The 12500-nt window shown below is 35.2% G+C and overlaps 1 protein-coding gene across 4 annotated transcripts in view; it reads left to right on the forward strand.

The window, feature by feature from the left end:
* nrg1 (neuregulin 1) overlaps positions 1-12500 on the forward strand; it is a 41098-nt gene that overhangs the window by 24439 nt on the left and 4159 nt on the right. Inside the window, exons 4-7 of one of the 4 annotated variants that reach the window (XM_087790449.1) lie at positions 1496-1554; positions 6387-6489; positions 11937-12057; positions 12111-12187. In XM_087790449.1, coding sequence (XP_087646575.1) covers positions 1496-1554; positions 6387-6489; positions 11937-12057; positions 12111-12187 — 360 coding nt within the window. The remainder of the gene's footprint in view (positions 1-1495; positions 1555-6386; positions 6490-11936; positions 12058-12110; positions 12188-12500) is intronic. The other 3 variants (XM_087790451.1, XM_087790447.1, XM_087790448.1) reach the window with 3 other exon arrangements.

Consider the following 12500-nt stretch of genomic DNA (forward strand, 5'->3'; position numbering starts at 1 on the left):
ACAATTTTTGTTATCTTGTTGAGATTAGCACAACTATTGTTAGCTTGTTAAGATTAGCACAACTATTGTAAAATTGTTGAGATTAGCACAACTGTTGTTATCTTGTTGAGATTAGCACAATTTTTGTTATCTTGTTGAGATTAGCACAACTATTGTTAGCTTGTTAAGATTAGCACAACTATTGTAAAATTGTTGAGATTAGCACAACTGTTGTTAGCTTGTTGAGATTAGCACAACTATTGTTATCTTGTTGAGATTAGCACAACTATTGTTAGCGTGTTGAGATTAGCACAATTTTTGTTATCTTGTTGAGATTAGCACAACTATTGTTAGCTTGTTAAGATTAGCACAACTATTGTAAAATTGTTGAGATTAGCACAACTGTTGTTATCTTGTTGAGATTAGCACAACTATTGTTAGCTTGTTAAGATTAGCACAACTATTGTTAGCCTGTTGAGACTAGCACAACTATTATTAGCTTGTTAAGATTAGCTCAACTATTGTTATCTTTTTGAGATTAGCACAACTATTGTTAGCTTGTTGAGATTAGCACAACTATTGTTAGTTTGTTGAGATAAGCACAGGGCAAAAAAAACAAAAAAATGTATATATGTTTTACGTGTGCCATCATATTATTGAATTATAACTTCTTTTTTTTTATAAATGTAAGCATAAAATAATAAAATTAAATTCAATAAATGATATGAAAATATTATTATTATTTTTATGATTTATTCTTTTAAATTAAATGTAAACTGTTTGTATAATATTGTCACCAGACAATACCAACAGAGCACCGAGCTAATCGATTACACTTTCATCCAACAATCAACCAAGACTGATTGTTTGCTAAATTTATTATTGAATTATTGGAAATAGAATATCAAGAATCAAATGTTTTTAATAAAGAAACTATTGAATCATATTATTTAAAATGCTTTAAAAACATCTCAAATGTTAAGTTCATGAAAAAAAGTCATCCACGGAGAGAGAATAGAGAACGAACATACCAGGGAGTGACGATTATAATCTGGCGCCTGTTGCTGCAGGAGAGGTGGCTTTAAGGTCTGCTGCTGTTTAGGTGATGAGCTGCTGTTAGCAACAGGCGCCGTAGAGCTCAGGAAACAGAAAGGATATGCAAAACAAGTTTCAAAATAAAATCATGAGACAATTTAACTTACATTACAATTGTAACTAACTATTTAGTCGGTAAATAAAAGCACAACTTATACTCGATATACATGATTATATTCCTAACGTCAAACAGGAATACGTGCACTGCTTCCACTCGAGCTTGGCTGCTTCCAGGGACAAGCTTCTTTGCTACTTTGAGGTTCAGAGAACATGCAACTTTCAGTCAACACTTGTACCAAAAGAGTGGTTTTGAGAGGTAGTGAGTGATCTTTGAACACCAGTGATGACGAGTGTGGCTCGTCCACGCTCCTGTTGAACTAACCCGCTCTGTCTTCTTCTTCTTGTCTCGTTCACGACTCAGGTGTCCTAATGAATTTACTGGCGATCGCTGCCAGAACTATGTAATGGCCAGCTTTTACAGTATGTCCTTTTTTTCTAACTCTTGTGTTGTAGTGCACGTGTGTTGGTTTCATGTTGTGTTGTCATTCTCACGCTTTTGTGTTGTCGCTTTCTTTTGTTTTCTTCTTTCTGCATGAAGTACTGTAGAAGTTTGTCATTGCAACAAAACAATGGATTCAAACCCGTTCACTCGCTGTTTCCTTCCAGAAAATGAATGATTTTTATTTAATTTTCAATTATCCCTAAGTATCATGAATATTAATACTGTTAGATCTGTGTACACGTGTGTGTTTTTGTACAATGTACATGTATTCATGATCTCTTGTGTTGTGTTTATTATTTTTAATGGGATCTAATTCAAGCGAACAGTGGTTCATAATGACCAAGTTAATACAGTTATCACAGGTTATTATAGTCTTGTTTAAAGTGACTTAATTCACTCAAATGATGTCAAGTCGTGACATTTGCTGTTAATTCTTTAATAGTAACGAATGTTTAATGATCCACGATCCACTCGTCCATGTTTTCATTTGTGAATCATTTATTCTTTAAATCATGTTTGAATTGTGAAGAGGAAAAGCTTTCGTTACGTTCATCAGATTATCTTTCTTTGACATTTTTCCGTTTGTGAACGAGGATATAGTTTTGATTGACAGCTGCTCCACCCACAGCCCCATCAGTTTGCATGTCGTACCGACCTTTACACCAGGTGTGCCGACCACGCAGGCTAGAAATGAACCAATGGGCAGCTTTCTTAGGCACAAGCCCCACCCCCACACTGCCCTTGACGGACAGGTAGATCCACCAATGAGCACGCCTGGTTCAAAGGAGCTGCGCGGATGACGGCGAGCGCGAGAAGAGTCGTCGTCATCCATGTTGATGCGGATGAAACTGAAAGATTGTGTCACGTTTCATCTGAATGTTCATCCGAACTTTAGTAGTTCTTCCAACAGCAGGTGATCATGTGGGTCACGATCACATGATCACGTGGGTCACGATCACATGATCACATGGGACATGAACACATGATCACATGGGTCACGATCACATGATCACGTGGGTCACGATCACATGATCATGTAGGTCACGATCACATGATCACGTGGGTCACGATCACATGATCATGTAGGTCACGATCACATGATCATGTGGGTCACGATCACATGATCACGTGGGTCACGATCACATGATCATGTAGGTCACGATCACATGATCATGTGGGTCACGATCACATGATCACGTGGGTCACGATCACATGATCACGTGGGTCACGATCACATGATCACATGGGACATGAACACATGATCACATGGGTCACGATCACATGATCACGTGGGTCACGATCACATGATCATGTAGGTCACGATCACATGATCACGTGGGTCACGATCACATGATCATGTAGGTCACGATCACATGATCATGTGGGTCACGATCACATGATCACGTGGGTCACGATCACATGATCATGTAGGTCACGATCACATGATCATGTGGGTCACGATCACATGATCACGTGGGTCACGATCACATGATCACGTGGGTCACGATCACATGATCACATGGGACATGAACACATGATCACATGGGTCACGATCACATGATCACGTGGGTCACGATCACATGATCATGTAGGTCACGATCACATGATCACGTGGGTCATGATCACATGATCACGTGGGTCACGATCACATGATCACATGGGACATGAACACATGATCACATGGGTCACGATCACATGATCACGTGGGTCACGATCACATGGGACATGAACACATGATCATGTGGGTCACGATCACATGATCATGTAGGTCACGATCACATGATCACGTGGGTCACGATCACATGATCACGTGGGTCACGATCACATGGGACATGAACACATGATCATGTGGGTCACGATCACATGATCACGTGGGTCACGATCACATGGGACATGAACACATGATCATGTGGGTCACGATCACATGATCATGTGGGTCATGTGTTCATGACCCAAAACACTCGCGTCAGATGATCAAAGTTATATTAAACCATAATTACAGTCGTATTGAATGTTGGTCACATGATGGTTGCATTTGTTAATATATCATCAGAATATTCAATCATTTTTAATCATTGTTTTTTTAATAATTGAATTCAATTATTTTATATATAAATATCTGAATTAAAAACTTCAAATGTTTTTTTTTTACACGTAACGTTTTATATTCTCATTTAAATAATTAAAAATTCAATGTTTTTTCACGTGTAATCTTTTAATTCAATATAAAATGTTAAATAATATAATATGATATAATATAATACAGAGACACCAACAACACTGAATTCAAAGACTATGAATCCAAACAATTATATTTCTATATGATTGGAAATAAACAATATAAAAAACAATATTAAATAAAGATAAATCCAAACAAGTTGAATCAAACTTTAATCCTTTCTTAACTAATGCTCGCCTGGTCAGTGAACGCATCATGTGACTAGATTTAGATGAAAACTATGATTTTGATGACCGGCTTGAGTCGTGACTCGTGTCCAAACATGTTGATTGTCCTCCTGAGAGATTCAATCTCCTCTTTTGTCGCTGCTCCGGCAGAACGCTTTGGGATTGAATTGATGGGTATGGACTGTTCCTTCCTCTCGCTCGCCCAGCTCTACTAAAGCCTCTTCTCTCTCGCAAGGAAGGGATCATACAGCCCGATTCGAAGTCTAGTTCCTCACACCTGTGCTTGACGCAGGTACATTGACCTGAATCAACACTGAGGCCAAATTCCCGACGCTGTATGTTCACGTTCGACTAACGGCTGCTGTCGTTGTTCAGCATGAAACAATGGAGGAGCTTCGCTGTCCTGCTCTCTTTCTTTCTGTCCTGCTCTCTTTCTTTCTGTCCTGCAAGTCTTTCTTTCATCCGCGAGCTGCTCTTCTTCTTCTGGACACTTTGTTCCTGCATGTAGTTCCTTTTGTGTTCTTCTCTCGTCACATTATCATCTCTTCAAAGTCCGTGTTTCAACAGTTCATGAGATTGAATTTGGATTTTTTTGCAGAACTTTGTGAAACAAAGTTTACTTTTAGCTCAAGAGTCTGACTTCGAGTGAAAAACATGAAAAAGTTTAAATTGAGGCAAAAACTCACACGTTATTAGGTTTTATATTGAACATGTTTTAAAACTCAAACATCACTTCATGAATGATTTGCTTTAAATCAGCTCAATTAAAACTTAAATTAAAACTCAATTAAAACTTAAATTAAAACTTAAATTAAACTTAATTAAAACTCAATTAAAACTTAAATTAAAACTCAATTAAAACTTAAATTAAAACTCAATTAAAACTTAAATTAAAACTCAATTGAAACTTAAATTAAACTTAATTAAAACTTAAATTAAAAATTAAATTAAAACCTAAATTAAAACCTGAATTAAACTCAATTAAAACTTAAATTAAAACTCAATTAAAACTTAAAATAAAACGTCATTAAAACTTGATTAAAACTCAATTAAAACTCAATTAAAATGTCATTTTTATGAAGAGTCAAATAATGACAGTTATCTCAACACACATCTATATCAGAGAAGAAGTTATTAAAGTCAATCTTTTATTTAAAGTCTCTGATCAACAAAATAACTCTCAGAAATATATGAACTTTTCCAATATTTCTTGATTTAAAAAGTAATTATTTTACTTAATTATAACATATTTTTAAGACTAGTTTAATTATAGTTGTGTTAAAAATAAAAGTCATCACCAGCTGGAGAATGTATTTGTTTAATGTTTACTTGGTGCTTGTGTTTGTTCTTCATCTGTTCATTCACGCATGCACTCGTTTCTCACTTGAACTTTTTACTTTTCCAATGATCGTTATCATCGTTTTCTCTTGATCAACTTTATTGATCTGTGTTCAGTGGAAATGTATGACAAACATGAATCGTCCATGGATTTAGAAAACAATGATCTTAACTTTCAATTTAATAAAGGGTTAAAAATATTATGTCCTAATAATTGTAGGCTAAAGTGTTAGCCTGTATGTGGCTAACAATTATAGGCTAAAGTGTTAGCCTGTATGTGGCTAACAATTATAGGCTAAAATGTTGGCTAGTGTCTTATGTGACTAATACTTAAAAGGCTAAAGTGTTAGCCTGTATGTGGCTAACAATTAAAAGCTAAAGTATTAGCCTGTATGTGGCTAACAATTAAAGGCTAAAATGTTAGCTTGTATGTGGCTAACAATTAAAGGCTAAAGCATTAGCCTGTATGTGGCTAACAATTAAAGGCTAAAGCATTAGCCTGTATGTGGCTAACAATTAAAGGCTAAAGCATTAGCCTGTATGTGGCTAACAATTAAAGTATTAGTCAGTATGTGGATTAATTGTTGACCATATATTTTAACCCATTTTGACCAATAAACTTGATAAATAAATCCTATTTTAAATATATCTTTACATGAAGTTTTTTTCTAATTTATCCTAAACAATGAAATGTTAAAAGTTGTTCATCACCTATGAAACTTACACACTATTAAAGCACAAGTTACAATTAAATCATAAATGATATCATAAATAAAATAAATAACAGTTTAGGAATAAATACGTCCAGAAACTCACACGTTAGAAGTTTTCTTAAATCAAACAAACATTTAAAAAGTAAACCGAGTGGAAAGTATTTTAAAACCAATATTTAATTATATTATTTCCATTGTTTGTGTAAAGTAGAAAATACTAGATCATCAAAGCCATGATTGAAGTGACATGTTGTGTAACTAGTTTGCATGAGTGTGTGTGTGTGTGTGTGTGTGTGTGTGTGTGTGTGTGTGTGTGTGTGTGCGTCAGACTGAACGTCTGTCCTCTCTTTCAGAAGCTGAGGAGCTGTATCAGAAACGTATTTTAACAATATCAGGGATCTGCATGGCTCTCCTAGTGGTTGGGATCATGTGTGTGGTTGCCTACTGCAAGACAAAGTAAATCAAGTTTCTTCTTCGCCGTAAATCTCACTCGTTTTCTCTTAACTTTATTGATCTGTGTTCACCGGAAATGTATGACAAACATGATTCGTCCATGGATTTAGAAAACAATGATCTTTACTTTCAATTTCATAAAATGTTAAAATATTATGTCCTAATAATTGAAAGCTAACGTGTTAACAAGTGTTAGCTAGTATCTTATGTGACTAATAATTAAAGGCTAAAGTGTTAGCTAAGTGTGGGCTAGTATCTTATGTGTTAGCTAGTATCTAATGTGGCTAACAATTAAAGGCTAAAGTGTTAGCTAGTAATTTATGTGGCTAACAATTAAAGGATAAAGTGTTAGCTAGGCTTACATGTAAGACTGTATGTGGCTTACAAGTGTTAGCTAGTATCTAATGTGGCTAACAATTAAAGGCTAAAGTGTTAGCTAGTAATTTATGTGGCTAACAATTAAAGGATAAAGTGTCAGCTAGGCTTACATGTAAGTCTGTATGTGGCTTACAAGTATTAGCTAGTATCTAATGTGGCTAACAATTAAAGGCTAAAGTGTTAGCTAGTAATTTATGTGGCTAACAATTAAAGGATAAAGTGTTAGCTAGGCTTACATGTAAGACTGTATGTGGCTTACAAGTGTTAGCTAGTATCTAATGTGGCTAACAATTAAAGGCTAAAGTGTTAGCTAGTAATTTATGTGGCTAACAATTAAAGGATAAAGTGTTAGCTAGGCTTACATGTAAGTCTGTATGTGGCTTACAAGTATTAGCTAGTATCTAATGTGGCTAACAATTAAAGGCTAAAGTGTTAGCTAGTAATTTACGTGGCTAACAATTAAAGGCTAAAGTGTTAGCTAGTAATTTATGTGGCTAACAATTAAAGGATAAAGTGTTAGCTAGGCTTACATGTAAGACTGTATGTGGCGTACAAGTGTTAGCTAGTATCTAATGTGGCTAATAATTAAAGGCTAAAGTGTTAGCTAGTAATTTATGTGGCTAACAATTAAAGGATAAAGTGTTAGCTAGGCTTACATGTAAGACTGTATGTGGCTTACAAGTGTTAGCTAGTATCTAATGTGGCTAACAATTAAAGGCTAAAGTGTTAGCTAGTAATTTATGTGGCTAACAATTAAAGGATAAAGTGTTAGCTAGGCTTACATGTAAGTCTGTATGTGGCTTACAAGTATTAGCTAGTATCTAATGTGGCTAACAATTAAAGGCTACAGTGTTAGCTAGTATCTTAAGTGGCTAACAGTTAAAGGATAGAGTGTTAGCTAGCATCTTATGTGGCTAACAATTAAAGGCTAAAGTGTTAGCTAGTATCTTATGTGGCTAACAGTTAAACGATAGTGTTATCTAGTATCTGTTGTGGCTAACAATTAAAGGCTAAAGTGTTAGCTAATTTCTTGTGTGACTATCAATTAAAGTCTAAAGTGTTAGCTAGTATCTGTTGTGGCTAACAATTAAAGGCTAAATTGTTAGCTAGTTTCTTATGTGACTAACAATTAAAGGCTAAAGTGTTAGCTAGTTTCTTATGTGACTAACAATTAAAGGCTAAAGTGTTAGCTAGTTTTGTTGTCAGTTGATTGTATCATAGCGACTGAACTTTGTGTCATAAAGTCCAAACATCCATCAGAGCAACATCACGTTGTCGTTGATTCTCATGTGAACAGATTTATTTCCTTCAATCATCCAAACATTTGAACTTTTCTCTGACGACTTTAAATCGATCACCATCTGCCGACAGAAGCTCAAACGGAACCGACTCTATTCAACCATGTTTACTGTTGCAGTGCATCATGGGAGCTGTAGTTCAGCTGTAGGGAGAGAATATATTGAAGGCATGGAGTACTCTTGAGTAAAGTCTGTGTTTCTTCTGGTTCGTGGGGTCACTGTGTTGAATGCAGGAACTAACAAGAAATCACTTCACGTCGTGAATGTTTCATGAGGATTGTAAACCCTTCACTGATGGGAAGCAATAGAATTGATCAGCAAATAACTTCCAGCACATTTGGCCTCTCGGCGCATATAAAACTTTATCAACACGAGGGTTTGATGTTTTAACGGCTGAGACCGACAAATCTGTGACCTTGAACCTTGAACCTTGATTCAATGTGGACACACTCAGGGGTCAAACTAGACTTTAAGAGACTAGGAAAACAAACAATCACAAAGAGCCACAGTTTAGAGTAAAAACTTTCAACAGGCAGAAACCTCGAGCAGAACCAGACTCAATTGTTATAGGCTAAAGTGTTAGCTAGTATCTTATGTGGCTAATAATTATAGGCTAAAGTTTTAGCTAGTATCTTATGTGGCTAATAATTATAGGCTAAAGTTTTAGCTAGTATCTTATGTGGCTAATAATTATAGGCTAAAGTTTTAGCTAGTATCTTATGTAGCTTATAATTATAGGCTAAAGTGATAGCTAGTATCTTAGGTGGCTAATAGTTATGGGCTCAAGTGTTAGCTAGTATCTTATGTGGCTAATAATTATATGCTAAAGTGTTAGCTAGTATCTTACCTGGCTAATAGTTATAGGCTTAAGTGTTAGCTAGTATCTTATGTGGCAAATAATTATAGGCGTAAGTGTTAGCTAGTATCTTAGTTGGCTAATAATTATGGCCTAAAGTGTTAGCCAGTATCTAACGTGGCTAACAATAATTATAGGCTAAAGTGTTAGCTAGTATCTTATGTGGCTAATAATTATAGGCTAAAGTGTTAGCTTGTATCTTATTTAGCTAATAAGTATAAGCTAAAGTGTTAGCCCGTATCGTATGTGGCTAATAATTATAGGCTAAAGTGTTAGCTAGTATCTAATGTGGCTAACAATAATTATAGGCTAAAGTGTTAGCTAGTATCTTATGTGGCTAATATGTATAGGCTAAAGTGTTAGCTAGTATCTTATGTGGCTAATAGTTATAGGCTAAAGTGTTAGCTAGTATCTTATGTGGCTAATAATTATAGGCTTAAGTGTAAGCTAGTATCTTATGTGGCTATTAATTATATGCTAAAGTGTTAGCTAGTATCTTACCTGGCTAATAGTTATAGGCTAAAGTGTCAGCTAGTATCTTATGTGGCAAATAATTATAGGCTCAAGTGTTAGCTAGTATCTAATGTGGCTAACATTAATTATAGGCTAAAGTGTTAGCTAGTATCTTATGTGGCTAGTATTTATAGGCTAAAGTGTTAGCTAGTATCTAATGTGGCTAACAATAATTATAGGCTAAAGTGTTAGCTAGTACCTTATGTGGCTAATAATTATAGGCTAAAGTGTAAGCTTGTATCTTATGTGGCTATTAATTATATGCTAAAGTGTTAGCTAGTATCTTACCTGGCTAATAGTTATAGGCTAAAGTGTCAGCTAGTATCTTATGTGGCAAATAATTATAGGCTAAAGTGTTAGTTAGTATCTAATGTGGCTAACGATAATTATAGGCTTAAATGTTAGCTAGTATCTTATGTGGCTAATATTTATAGGCTAAAGTGTTAGCTAGTATCTTATGTGGCTAACAATAATTATAGGCTAAAGTGTCAGCTAGTATCTTATGTGGCTAATATTTATAGGCTAAAGTGTTAGCTAGTATCTTATGTGGCAAATAATTATAGGCTAAAGTGTTAGCTAGTATCTTAGTTGGCTAATAATTATAGCCTAAAGTGTTAGCCAGTATCTAATGTGGCTAATAATTATAGGCTAAAGTGTCAGATAGTATCTTATGTGGCAAATAATTATATGCTAAAGTGTTAGCTAGTATCTTACCTGGCTAATAGTTATAGGCTAAAGTGTCAGCTAGTATCTTATGTGGCAAATAATTATAGGCTAAAGTGTTAGCTAGTATCTAATGTGGCTAACGATAATTATAGGCTAAAGTGTTAGCTAGTATCTTATGTGGCTAATATTTATAGGCTAAAGTGTTAGCTAGTATCTAATGTGGCTAACAATAATTATAGGCTAAAGTGTTAGCTAGTATCTTATGTGGCTAATATGTATAGGCTAAAGTGTCAGCTAGTATCTTATGTGGCAAATAATTATAGGCTAAAGTGTTAGCTAGTATCTTATGTGGCAAATAATTATAGGCTAAAGTGTTAGCTAGTATCTTAGTTGGCTAATAATTATAGCCTAAAGTGTTAGCCAGTATCTAATGTGGCTAATAATTATAGGCTAAAGTGTTAGCTAGTATCTTATGTGGCTAATAATTATAGGCTAAAGTGTAAGCTAGTATCTTATGTGGCTAATAATAATATGCTAAAGTGTTAGCTAGTATCTTATGTGGCTAATAATTATAGGCTAAAGTGTTAGCTAGTATCTTATGTGGCTAATAATTATAGGCTAAAGTGTTAGCTTGTATCTTATTTGGCTAATAATTATAGGCTAAAATATTAGCTAGTATCTTATGTGGCTAATAATTATAGGCTAAAGTGTTAGCTAGTATCTTATGTGGCTAATAATAATATGCTAAAGTGTTAGCTAGTATCTTATGTGGCTAATAATTATATGCTAAAGTGTTAGCTACTATCTTACCTGGCTAATAGTTATAGGCTAAAGTGTCAGCTAGTATCTTATGTGGCAAATAATTATAGGCTAAAGTGTTAGTTAGTATCTAATGTGGCTAACGATAATTATAGGCTAAAGTGTTAGCTAGTATCTTATGTGGCTAATATTTATAGGCTAAAGTGTTAGCTAGTATCTAATGTGGCTAACAATAATTATAGGCTAAAGTGTTAGCTAGTATCTTATGTGGCTAATATTTATAGGCTAAAGTGTTAGTTAGTATCTAATGTGGCTAACGATAATTATAGGCTAAAGTGTTAGCTAGTATCTTATGTGGCTAATATTTATAGGCTAAAGTGTTAGCTAGTATCTAATGTGGCTAACAATAATTATAGGCTAAAATATTAGCTAGTATCTTATGTGGCTAATAATAATATGCTAAAGCCTGTTAGTTGCCTTTAAGTTGAATCTTTGGAGATGTTTGGTGACGATGAAGACGTTTATTGTCCAAAACAACTGAGCATCATAAGTACAGTGGACTGACCTTGATGTTCGTATAGTTTTAAACATGTTCTTTTGTAACGTGTTATTACATCCATTCTAGTTCCATCTTATACAGGAAGTTGTTTATCGTCTCTTAGAACTTGTTGAACCAAAGGTTTCATCATCGTGGCGCTCGTAGAGTTAACGTCGCTGAAGCTTCGATGATGTCACTCCAGGATGATTGACAGCTGGACACACAACCTGTTGCTCCTCTAGTTGTGTTTGATTGACAGCCTTCAGTCACACGTTTGACGTGTCGTCATTCCGACGGATGAACAAGTGTAGACGTCAGATCCTAGATCCTAGTCAGAAGACGCGGTCACAAGGTCGTGAACCTTGAACTAACAACTACACAAAAGTATCTTCTTGACATTCACGTCAGAGTCAAGATCACAAACTGTTTCCTGTCCAAACAGGAAGCAGAGGCAAAAGCTTCAGGACCGTCTGAGGCAGAACTTGAGGAAGAAGAAGAGGAAGACCTCGGCCAGAGGTCGGCAGGTCGCGACCTTGCCCCTTCAGGACCTGCAGAGCAGAAAGGTACGTGAGGACACGAGCGTCGGAGGCGGATCAGTAACGTGGTCTCACCACAGGAGGGCGACACGTGCGACCTGAAGGAGGCGCAGACCTGCAGGACCAGCACGGCTCCGACCCAGACATCCACCCAAAGGTGAGTCGACCTTTACTCAGCGACCCTCGACCTGTTGAGTGACTCATGCATGAAACATCAAAACTGGATCATCAAGACTTGTTGTTTCTCAAGTTTTTATCTTTTGTGTGAATTCAAGAGTCACATGATCATCTGAGAGAAAACCTCAAATCACATACTTGTGTACTTAGTATGTGGAATGTATATATATACATATATATGTATATATATGTATATATATACATATATATATATTTATATACATATATATATGTATATATATATATGTATATATATATACATATATATATGTATATATATATATGTATATATA

This window comes from Callionymus lyra, chromosome 5 (genome assembly GCF_982586985.1).
Source record: "Callionymus lyra chromosome 5, fCalLyr1.hap1.1, whole genome shotgun sequence".
Taxonomy (NCBI): Eukaryota; Metazoa; Chordata; class Actinopteri; order Syngnathiformes; family Callionymidae; genus Callionymus; species Callionymus lyra.